Genomic DNA, 12,028 nt, shown 5'->3' with positions numbered 1-12,028 from the left:
TCTTGCTCCGATAGGCAAAGAAACTTTAGTGGTAAACAAGTAGTATACACAGAGTATTTGACCGGAAATCAGCAGAACTGGGCTCAGGTGTGACTCCTTCCTGCTTTCTAATCTTCAGCAAGTCTCCTCTTGCCATTTTAACATTACCCACGCCACCTCACTGGATTACTGAGAGGAATAAATAAAATGTCTACCAAAGTACCTGGCAAGCAAGAGTGTTACTAAAATCAATCCTAATACATTGACCCCTTCTCTTCCTTGTCAAACAACCTAGAGAGGTGGAGGTTTGGTATAGCCAATAAACAACTCCCTCTGGCCTGATATACAACAGCACTCATCAAATATAGTTTGCATTATACAACTATGACCTACTTCTTTTTTTTTTTTTTTTTTGAGACAGCGTCTACCTCTGTCGCCCAGGCTGGAGTGCAGTGGCGTGATCTCAGCTCACTGCAACCTCCGCCTTCCAGGTTCAAGAGATTCTCCTGCCTCAGCCTCCTGAGTGGCTGGGATTACAGGCACACACCACCACACCTGGCTAATTTTTGTGTTTTTAGTAAAGACGGGGTTTCATCATGTTGGTCAGGCTGGTCTCGAATTCCTGACCTCGTGATCCGCCCTTTTAGGAATAAATGTAAAGTTTAGTAGTCATTGTAATGTTTTCTTCAAAAGTGCTGGGTGGAGTAAAATAAACTACATTACATGCTTGGCTATGGTTTTACTTTCTTCAGCACGGTACAAGCTCAAATCGGGCAGAACGTTAAGAGCAGCCGTCTCTGACCAGACAGTGGGGACGGTCAATGGATGCCACGATGAAAACATATGGAAAGCCATGGAGAACCTCCCTCCCCAAATCTAGTTCTCATGGGAACAAGCACTGCTTAGTGGAAGATCTCAGCAGCCTGCAGAGCTACAGTGCTGCTTTTTAAATCTAGCTCTGCTTGAAGTACATCACATCACAAATGACATCACTGTTAATTAAAAGCCTAGATTCTAGGGTCAGACAGATTTGAGTTCTCATCATAGCTTATTGCCATTTACCAGCTTTGCCTTAGGCAAGTTCCTCAGCCCCTAAGCCTCAGCTTCTCAATGTTAAAGATGGGGGCTTTGGAGACAGACAAGCTCTTCGTTATTTCCCAGGTGTACGATTTTAGTCAAGATGCCCAACTCTCTGCACCTCAGTTTAAAGATTAATAAAATGGAATAACATGTAAACTCCTAGAGTTGACAATTCCACTTACTGCAATAGCTGGCACATAACTTCCCAATAATAAAAGGTGATGTTATTACTATTACTACAAATCATCGTAGTTAATAATGTTATAAGCCTGGCAAACAGAAGACTAGAACTCAATCCCTGCCTTCCAGGGCTTGGTCCTTTCAGCAACACAATTTAGGGTATTTTAAGACGTCTGGGGTGAGAAAGAAGCGGAATGTACCTGCAGCCAGGAATTAACAAGCTGACCGTCGCCCTGGGCTCAAGGTCACTCGGTGAAGAGAAATTCTACGGGAACCGTTCGTCCGTCACCAGGAAGGAAGGTCGAGGAGGCTAAGCTGCTCTCGCCTCCTCACTCCGCCTTTCCCGAGGGCCGAGAGGATGCTACCTAGCACCTGCTGCAGCCTTCAGCGGGCTGTTTAAGGCGTTAAAGCAGGCGATAAGAAGCAGGGAAACTTTCCCCGCCGGCACCTAGCTTGCAAACCCGGCCACGTTCAGTTGCAGGCGCCTGAGATACTCCGCGGTCCCAGACATGACGCAGCAGCGCCAGCGAGCCCCACATTCTATTGGTCGCTGCCGTCCAATAGGAGGAGCGGTGCGCGACCCCGCTGAGCAAGCTTGCTGTCGTCCCAGTGTCTCCGCCCCTAGTTCAGCCATCTCCATGGTGACCGCTTCCGGTTATCCATTTGGCCGCGCAGGGCGGAGTTGCGTCATTGCCTATGCACCGGAAGCGCCAGTCCTTGCCCGGCGCGACCTGATGATGCCGAGCTCGGGCCGGCTCCGGCGAAGTTAGACCCTGGGAGCTGGTCTCGGACTGCCGGGGCGTCACCCCTTCGGCCACCCCCGCTGACCATGGCAGTGTTTCATGACGAGGTGGAAATCGAGGACTTTCAATATGACGAGGACTCGGAGACTTATTTCTATCCCTGCCCATGTGGAGATAACTTCTCCATCACCAAGGTAACTTCAGGGTCCCGCCCGGCGGTTCACCCAAGCAAGCGCAGTTTGTTTCCGCCCTGTTCCTTCCATCATTGGGTAGCCTTTGCTGCTCTGTCACCCACGCCCTCTTTCCCGTTGCTGAATCTTCCTCCGCCCGCGTACCCCCACCGCAACTAATACCCTGAGCTCTCTCGGTAGGCACGTAGTTCTGGCCTTACATTAAGCCAGGGAGAGGGTGGCGGAGAGCCTCTGTCTCTCTGCCCGATCCCTGCCTTAGAGTCCCAACCTGGGATATCTCTGTCGAGGACGGGACCCGTTTTTTGTTTCCCAGGGCTTTTGGGGCGACCGAAGCTCACCTAACCTTCCTAGGTGTTTCCCCTAAGTGACGCTTCTAGGGGAAAATGATGTCGGCATTTCTCGCTGAAGGCCCTGGGGTTCTCACCCACCTTGGGGGGAAGGCAAGCCACCAAGAGACTTGCATCTAGGAGTGGGATAGGTTTGGGGGAGGAGATGGCGAAGAGAAGCTATCCTGACCATATGGTGTTTGATTTCGTTGTAGGAAGATTTGGAGAATGGGGAAGACGTGGCAACGTGTCCTAGCTGCTCTCTCATTATAAAAGTGATTTATGACAAAGTAAGGGATTTACTTTTAAAAGGGGGGAAGGGTATTGTAAGGCAGTGGCAAGGACTTATATCAGCTTGTCAGTGATGAGTGCAGGAGAATGTTTCATTGTGCTAGGTAAAGTGCGGTATTTTTTTAGGCAGGTTTTAAACACCATTGATAAACAGCCGAATAGTAAATTAAAATGTTTAAAGTTCAGATTACATAATTTATTTTAGCTTTAGAGATAAATCTAGCTTTAGTGAAAATTATTATTTATTAAATAGAAAGTATATAGATTATTTTAATGGACAATTTTTTATATTTCTCTTCTATTTAATATGTCATTAAAATTGTTTAGAGCTGCTAGACTTACTTTGAAAGGAACAATTGTATGGTATTTCATACTGGCTTATACACAGAATTCTGCATTATCTTGTTTGAGATATAATTCCTAGGTGCAGCTTTACAATTTCATTTTAGTCTTTAGTTGCCCTATTGTCTTTCACCCAAGGATGTTGACAATAGAAAAAAAAATGTTATTACTGCCCACTCCTACCCAAAGTTTTGTTCAGTACTTGGAATGGAATCTTAGGTAAGGAGCTTAACACTCTCAAGGATGAACTCCAAAATGAATATAGGGAAAGTGGGGATGAGGCACAGAGCCTCATGAGAGACGCGGGCTATAATTTAGACTGTAATTTAGAAATATAATGATTCATTCTTGTATTAAAATGTGCTCTGCAACAGCAAACAGGGTAAGGAAGATCAGGAGTGCTGGTCTGGGAGGAGGTTGCAATTTTCCATAGGGTGATCATGGCAGGCCTTACTGAGAAAGGCCTTATTAAGTAAAGATTTGAAGGAGGCGAGGGAGTGAGCCATGTACATATGAGGGTATGGGGTAAGAGAGTCGAGCAAAGGATCATTCAGTGAAGAGGACCTAAGACAGGAACATGCCTGATTTTATCAAGGAACAAAAAGGAGGCCAGTGTGACCAGAGCAGAGCAGGATGAGAGTAGTGTAAGAAGTAGTTGTGGATCACTTTAAGGACTTAGGCTCTTGTTGTGAGTGATATAGGGAACCATTGGGAGATTTTTGAACATAGGAGTGCTATGATCCAACTTAAGTTTTTAAAAAAATGATTCTGGCTGCTGTGTTCAGAGTAGCCTATAGAGAGCAAGCATAGAAACAGGAAAACCAGTTAGGAGGCTATTACACTAATTAAAGAAGGAGATGGGTGGCTTGGACCTGGTTACAGCAATGGAAATAATGAGAAGTACTTAGATTCTGGATACACTTTGAATGACTGATTGGATATAGGGTGTGAAGGAGTGAGTCAAGGATGATTTCAGTATCTGTGACCTTAATAACTGGGAGGATGGAGTTACTGTCAATTGAGGGAATGTAACTATAGGTATAGGGGTTGAAATTGTACATACTAAGTTTGAGAGGTCTGTCATCCAAGTTGAGCTGTTGAGAAGGCAGTTGGATATGCATGTCTGGAGTTGATGAGAGAGATTGGCTAGCAATGTCAATTTGGGAGTTACCAGTAACAGATAGCATTTAGAGCCATGAGATTGGATGATATCACCAGGTCTGTGAATGTAGAGATGGATAAAATACAGGACTGAGCCTTAAGGCACTCCAGTATTAAAAAGTCAGGGAGGGAAGCGAGGAATCACCAAAGCTGATGGTAAAGGAGGAACCACTGAGAAAGGAGGAAAATCAGTAGTGTCAAATCCTGGAAACCAGATGAGAAAGGGTTGAGGAAGTGGTGATCCTTGTCACGTGACACTGATAGGAAGCAATCGAGAATTAACCATTAGCTTTAGCAACACTGAGTTCATTTGTGATGGAGATGAGAGCAGTTTCCATGGAGTAACAGGAACAGCGTATGATCGAAGAAACCAATGGGCAGAAAACTGGTTGGAGAGAATGAGAGAACAGAAGGCAGTGAGTATAGGCATTTCTTTTAAGGAGTTTGCTGCAAAGGAGAGCAGAGACATGGGACAGTAACCAGTGGTGATAGCGGATCAAGAGAGGGTTTAAGGTGGTAGAAATTCAGCCTTCATTAGTGAGTATAGACATGGAAAGTTAAATTTAACCAGGTTTAAGGTTTTCCCAAGTGAATAGTAAAGAGTGGAAGAAGAGTGGTTATAATCGACCATAGACACAGAAAGTTAGATTTAACCAGGTTTATGGTTTTCCCAAGTGAATAGTAAGGAGTGAGAGAAGAGTGGTTATAACCGACCATGGAGTTTGAACTAGGTAAAGAGAACACGAAGGGAGTGAGGGGCAGTGAAAGGGTGGTAGGATGAATATGGTGGAGGTCCAGAGGGGTTGGAATATGGCATCCAGGGTGGATAAATGACAGCAACAGAGAAGAATAGCAGTGCGGTAGCCTCAAGACATAAGATTCTAAACTGATGGGTTTTAGACAGGAAAGGAGAACGGAGGCAAAAAGGAGGAACTAGCCCCACTTCCAATCCCTCTGGTACTAGGACTCTGAGAACACAGAGCCCCCACTAGACGGGCATATAGGGGAAGCTGTCCTTAAGAATATGACTTCATCTCAACCTCAGCACTATTGACATTTTAGGCCTGATAATTACTTGTTGTCCAGAGAAATCCCGTGCATTATAGGATGTCTAGCAGGATCCCTGGCCTCTACCTATTAGATGCCAATAGCAATCCTCAGTTGTTTCAATTCAAACTGTTTCCAGATACTACCAATGCTCTTGGGGATAAAAGGACATTTTGAGGAAGAGGTTGAGAATATGAAACATTGTGCTAACAATGGACCATGAATTCCAAAGGGCACAGTGAAAGGGTTCCAAATATTGGGCAACAGAGTAGCAGGAACAGAGTAGGGGCTGATGCTTCGGTAATCAGATTGCTGGAGGTGAGGGATAACCTTGGAAGCAGAGATTTTTTGTGGTAGCTGACATAAGCCAGGATAAATGATCAGAGATTGAACTTCATTTACAAAGTAGCTGACATCGCAGGTTATCCATGTTGGGAACCACATAAAGACCTGTCCCTTTTAGTTAGCAGAAGTAATTACTTTGAAGAGGACTGGTATTTGAATGACCAAATATTAAAGTGGAGAAGTTTTAGTGTAAGTAGTAATTAATACAGAAATTTAAAAGATGTGACATGTCTTTATGTGATTTCTGAGAAGTGGTTGCTCTGAACTGAAGATGGGGATGTTTGTTTATAAGGTGCTTTATATTAAATAATGAATTCAGAACAAAAAACTGATACATGTTTAAGATTCTAATTCTGGTGCTGTCATTGGCTCTTTGAACAAGGATGAAATGATAATAGCAATGGAAAAACAAAATTAACAGTGCTGGATTGATTCTGTAACAAAATGAAGGTTTAATATTAATGTATTTGTGACCTGGAAATTTATTGGTTAATGTCATTTCTCACTCTGTCTTAGGATCAGTTTGTGTGTGGAGAAACAGTCCCAGCCCCTTCAGCCAACAAAGAATTAGTTAAATGCTGAAGAAGCCTTCAGGAATCCAAATCCTGAACAGTTGGAAATGAGCCCAGATAGAAATATCAAATGCAAAGCTACTGGCTTCACAGAGACAACCATTTGTGATTTGCTGTTCTGTGAGCGGGTGGATTCTTTCTATCAACTGCTGATTTCATCTTCAGGAAGCAAGTCCGTAACATGACCTATCTGGATTTTGTGCTTAGAACCTTAAATTGGAAGCATTCTTAATTATCCATCTAAATTTAAAAGAAGATAATTTCAAAACAGTGCTTTCTTTCCCTTGGTTTCATCATTTTCGTATCTTAAACCAAATTACTTCAGTATCTGATAACAGCATCATCTACCTCAGTCATTAGGATTTCTTAATAAAAAAGAGATTGTATTTTTGACTTGGTTATTAAGATGATTAAAATTAGCCCTTCCTTTGAAATATGACATCAGCTTTGCTGTTCTAAATTTAAAATTAGTTGCTTCATCAGTAGCACACTTCCAGTTTCTATACCAAGCCAGTCTCCTCAGTGTTCCCATTAGAATGGACATGTTCTGTTCAGCTGTCATTTTTGTAATGCTTCATGCAGAGAGTTTGGTCGTAGCATTAAAGAGAAGATAGAGTGAGGTCACAATGTCTCCAGAGCTAAAAGTTAGTGAACAAGAAAGAAAGTCCAAAATGAAGTGATGAAAGAATGAGGACTTTTCTTATATTCTGCATATTCTTTGGAAGTCAGGACAAGATGAAAAGAAAAATATCCAAAAGAAGTGAAATTGGTGACAGAATGAGAGGAGCAAAGCATACCAGTGTAGTAAATGGAATGTTTGAATGACTTTGCCAGATCAGAGCAAGTAGTATTTCTGTATCTGAGTTTTTGTTTGTTTTTTGATAAGGCTAATGAAATTGCATTCCAGATAGGGGTTAATGTCAAATTTCCATGGCTGGTAGCTGTGCTTTTGGCGTATCACAGTGTTGTGTCACTACTACAAGGTAAAGCATCTACAGCAGAGAATGAGCTTGAAAATGAGAGACCTACTGTGAATAAATATGCCCATGAGAGCATATTTAATAAGCCTCTATAACATGCAGCCAAACCAGACATTCACTCCTGCAGAGAAATGTTGCCCTGGAGAAAAAGAAATATATAAAGATAGGCTATCACTCTTCCTTTGCTGCAGTACTAAGAATAGCAAGAAATTAGAACCATTTACATTGGAAATTTGAAAATTCCCTTTATATACACTACTGTGTATAAATAAAAAATATTAATGCACTGATGTCTGTCAGGTTGTTTTAGGAATGGCTTCTGCAATTAGAAAAATAGCTTGCTAGAATGTAAGTGTTCTGTTACTTATTGGTAAATGTACTGCACACATTCATTGGAGGTTAAAACAAGTGAGTAGCCTTTTTTAACTGCCAGCAGCATGGCTGTGTGCAGCCACTAGGCTGAGACAATAAATTACCAAAAATTGTATGCTGAAAATGCTCGGTACATTATGTGGCATATTCTGGATGTGATGACAAATCTCATTGCTGTTTGGGACACTGACATCCCAGAAGTAATCCACAACTGCTTTGCAAAAGCAAAGTGACTGCTCAGATGAACAGCAGAGTACTCACTCACTGTGGTGGGATCAGCTGCAAAGCGAAATGACCTGTCCCATGATCATGTTGATGGTTTTCTAGATACTGCCAACATGTTAGCTCTTTCTGATGCTGATGAATTTCAAACACGAACAGACACCCTTGATGTGGGTTTGCTAAGAACATAGAAGAACAGGAAGAAAAGTTGCCAGGTTCACACAACCCAGGAAAAAAACATAAAAAGCATTAGCAGTCGGTGACTGATGATAATGCTGCAATAATGGGAATGGTTTTATTTCTAAATCGGATTATTTCTAAATCAAATCATTTATTGCTTTGTTTCTAAAGCAATTGAGTCACTAAGTTTGTGAACTGTAAGAGAACACATCAAGATTGAATCCTGTGTTAAGCAGAAAGTAAAACCAGAGCCAGGCGCAGTGGCTCGTGCCTGTAATCCCAGCTACTCAGGAAGCTAAGGCGGGAAGATCATGTGAGGCCAGGAGTGCAAGACTAGCCTGGGCAACACAGACCCTGTCTCTAAAAAATTTTCTTTTAATTAGCAAGGTGTGGGGCCATGAGCAAATTGCTTGGGCCCAGGAGTTTGAGGCTGTGGTGAGCTGTGATCACAACACTGTGTTCCAGCCTGTGTGACAGGGCAAGACCTCATCTCTAAAAAATAAAGAGAAAGCAGAGTAAAACTGGACTCTGAGATATGACTAAAGTTCTGTGTGATACATGTGCCGTATTTAGCTCAAGACATTTCTGGAGAACCTGTAAAAACTCACTTGTAATCCAGGCTATGTCTCTTTTTAGCTTCGTAATCTTTGGCAAGGCCATTGGATTCCTCAGCTGTACAGTTAGGAGACTCGATCAGGTGATTTCCTTTCTCAGCTGTCAGTTCTCTAATTTCAGGTTTGGCAGCTTGTAGGAACTGAAAAGGCAATTAAAACCTTTATAAACTCAAACTCAATCATGAATTACAGAGAAAGTCCATTCTTCCGTAACTTGATGTTACCACACTTACAAGTTTAAAATATGAAGTCGACTGTTTAAAGGATTCTGCATATATTCTAGTGTGCACATTCAGAAACAATTTTTCTTGGAAAAAGCACCGAACATTTTTTATAACTGCACATATTACTTTATTGCCAGAATAAGTTGCGTTGCATGCTAAAGTCAGATAATTCAAATCCATTTGCTTTTATGTAGTTTTTCTGCTAAATATCAACATTTTGAATTAAAATGTTTATGATTTTATATGAGGTAGAAATCTTAACTGCTTTGGGGACTTTTTGTTATGGACAGTAGTTTTTAAATAAGGAAATTGCCAATTTCTACAGTTTGGGCTCTGGATTTTTATTGTTATTTGGGAAAAAAATAACTGAGTCAAGTGGTAGTAAGACAAAGTTGGCATTCTTAGATGAGTAACTCCGTTTATTACAAGGAAGGAAGACTGTTTAAGGCTGATGATCAATTCTTGGAGTGGTTTCAGAGCCCAGCTCTGGTCAGAAGACAGTTTGAATCTTAGTTCCTCCACTGTGATCTCCAAGAAGTTACTTAATAATTATCTTCTGGTTTGTGAAATGTAGATCATAGTACCTCTTTGACAGGGTTGCTGTGTGAACCCATTCATTCTGCAATTAGAAAAATAGCTGTCAGGTGCTATGCCCTAGGCAAAGAAGTACCTGTCACATGCTAGGCACTAGGTGAAGAAGATTGGGTTTCTAAATTTGGAAACGTGGAAATAGAAGAGACAGAAGCAAGATTACAGATGAGTTAGAGCCCCCAAGGAAACAAACCAGGTGATGTGGGAGAGAGTAACTGGGTCAGGTGACTTTTTAAGGGAGTCTGAGCTCTGGCACTTTTTCTAAGACCTGAAGGATGAGAAGGAAACAGCCTTGTGAAAATGATTAAATGAGCTAATATCTATAAAACATGACAGCTAACGCCGTCATGCGCAAAAAATGGTTAACTATTCTAACTCCAAAAGGAATTAAACATTGTTTTGAGCTTTCTCTTAGTCCATGTTCTGCTGCTGTAACAATACCTGAGACTGGATAATTTATCAAGAATAAAGGTTAATTTGGCTCATGATTCTGGAGCCTGGGGAGTTCATGTTATGACCCTGGTGAGGGTCTCATACTGTGTCCTAACATGATGGAGAAGCAGAACGGGAAGCGGGCATGTGCAAAGATACCATACTGGAGAGTCAGCCTTATTTTATAGCAACCCCCTCTCTTGGTAACTAATCCAGTCTTGGGAGAGGGAGCACTCACTCCCACCAGATGTCATTAATTTCTTCAAGGGCAGATCCCTTGTTATCCAAATACCTCTTAAAAGTCTCACCATCTCTCAACACCATTACGTTGGGGGCCAAGCCTCAATATGAGTTTGGTGTGGACAAACCATATCCAAGCCACAGAGCAAACATTGACAGTATTCTTGGCATAAATACGAGAAGTACAAAGTTTTGGACACCCTTGCCTCCCTCTTACTGAATCTAGGGGTAGGGCCCAGCAACCTGTGTTTTAGCAAGCCTGCTAGCTGATTCTCATGCAGTTAAAAGTTTGGGAACCATCGGTTTTCAAACTTGACAGCACATTTGTAATCGCTTCGGGCGCTTTAAAAATTTGATGTCTCAGTGAGTCTGACTTAATTGATTTGGGTGCAACTTGAGCATCAGGATTTTTTAAAAAGTGTCCCTAGCGATTCTAATGTGTAGCCAAGGCCTAGAACCACTGGGCTAGAAAAGCAGAAAGTTCATAATCACTAAGTTAAAAGGAATCTTTTTTTTTTTTTTTTTTTTAAGACGGAGTCTCGCTCTGTCACCCAGGCTTGTGTGCAGTGGCGCGATCTCCACTGCAAGCTCCGCCTCCCGGGTTCATGCCATTCTCCTGCCTCAGCCTCCTGAGTAGCTGGGACTACAGGCGCCCACCACCACACCTGGCTAATTTTTTATATTTTTTAGTAGAGACAGGGCTTCACCGTGTTAGCCGGGATGGTCTCGATCTCCTTACCCCATGATTCGCCAGCCTCGGCCTCCCAAAGTGCTAGGATTACAGGCATGAGCCACCGCACCCAGCCAAAAGGAGCCAATTTTTTTAAATGATCACACCTGCTTTGCACATCGAACAAGGAAAGGGGGCTCAATTGGCCACACACTGCATTTAGGCATGCAGTCAGCCTTAACAAGTGGCCAGGAGAGCTCAGGCTGGGCTAATGTACACAGCGAGAGAGCTCTAAACTGGGTGGCCTCCAGGCTGCATCCCATATTTAAACAATCACATTTTCCAGCACACGCTGGCTGCTGATTACATACCTTACAAAAGCAACAGCTTCTGCAGGTGTAAGTAATTAGGATTTCTTTAACTCCATTCGAGGATGCCTGCCATTCCCTGCTTCTTACCTAGCAAATTGCCATGATTACATATTTGACTGCGAAACCAGTTTACAAATTATTCCTTGCTAAGGGTTTAAAACAAAGGACACATAAAAGAGAAATCACAATTCCACAAAAGGATTAAAATACGGTGGAGGTAGAGTGGGGGGAATCTCCACCTTTCTCTACATATTTGCAGAGAGGCACTTACAGAAAAGCCCTAGAACTCAGAACAAAACACAATTCTTTGTAATGTATGAATGAATATTGTTCAAATTCTAGGAAAACAAGTTAGCATTTTGAAAAAGAAAATTGTTTTTCAGTCTTCAGACCTTACCACTCAAATTGGGGAAAAAAGGCACGTCCTCTTCAAGCCCTGGCACAGGTGGACAAGTTCGAACTTTGGGGAACTTTGGAAGTTAGGAATGTCCAGCTGCAGGAGTGGGAGCCCTGGAAGGGGCTGGTGAAGAAGTCTGGAAGGGCCTTTGCTTCTCTGGCAAGATTACCTCTGAGCTTGCAGCCAAGCATCGGTAATGGGGTTGGAGTTGCTATTGGTCAGTAAAGCTGGCAGGAAGAAGCACCGGGCATGCAGCAGGAAAGAGGGAGGATGAAACCCAACGAACCAGCGCCTCTGCAGCTGTCTCTCACCACCTTACACTGTAGCGCTCTCCAGAGTCACAGCTGCTGCCTCCTTTCTGCCTTTCAAACCTTGCACCAATTTCTCCTTTTTACTCATCTGTAACCCAGAACCACATTGGGAAGAGATACTGGGAAATAGTCCCAGCTTGGCCAAGTTAATATAGCACAAAACTACC

The 12,028-nt window shown here is 42.6% G+C and overlaps 2 protein-coding genes across 7 annotated transcripts in view; one reads left to right on the top strand and one right to left on the bottom strand.

The window, feature by feature from the left end:
• Positions 1 to 1,842, bottom strand: part of OXNAD1 (oxidoreductase NAD binding domain containing 1) — a 55,935-nt gene extending 54,093 nt beyond the window's left edge. For all 5 annotated transcript variants that reach the window (XR_009211591.1, XR_009211592.1, XM_058433471.1 and 2 more), the window contains exon 1: positions 1,440 to 1,842. The gene's annotated coding sequence lies outside the window, so the exon portion shown is untranslated. The remainder of the gene's footprint in view (positions 1 to 1,439) is intronic.
• A 124-nt stretch (positions 1,843 to 1,966) lies between these two features.
• On the top strand, positions 1,967 to 6,650 carry DPH3 (diphthamide biosynthesis 3). 2 transcript variants are annotated; one of them, XM_032143717.2, is made up of 3 exons: positions 1,967 to 2,176; positions 2,715 to 2,789; positions 6,202 to 6,650. In XM_032143717.2, the coding sequence occupies exons 1-3, from the start codon at positions 2,069 to 2,071 to the stop codon at positions 6,265 to 6,267; spliced, it is 249 nt and encodes an 82-aa protein (XP_031999608.1). In that variant the 5' UTR covers positions 1,967 to 2,068; the 3' UTR covers positions 6,268 to 6,650. The 2 variants fall into 2 exon arrangements, with proteins under 2 accessions (XP_031999608.1, XP_031999609.1); XM_032143718.2 differs by lacking the exon at positions 2,715 to 2,789.
• Positions 6,651 to 12,028: the final 5,378 nt, after the last annotated feature.

The sequence above is a fragment of the Hylobates moloch genome, unplaced genomic scaffold (genome assembly GCF_009828535.3).
Source record: "Hylobates moloch isolate HMO894 unplaced genomic scaffold, HMol_V3 SCAFFOLD_22, whole genome shotgun sequence".
Taxonomy (NCBI): Eukaryota; Metazoa; Chordata; class Mammalia; order Primates; family Hylobatidae; genus Hylobates; species Hylobates moloch.
This window is presented reverse-complemented; position numbering and strand designations above follow the sequence as displayed.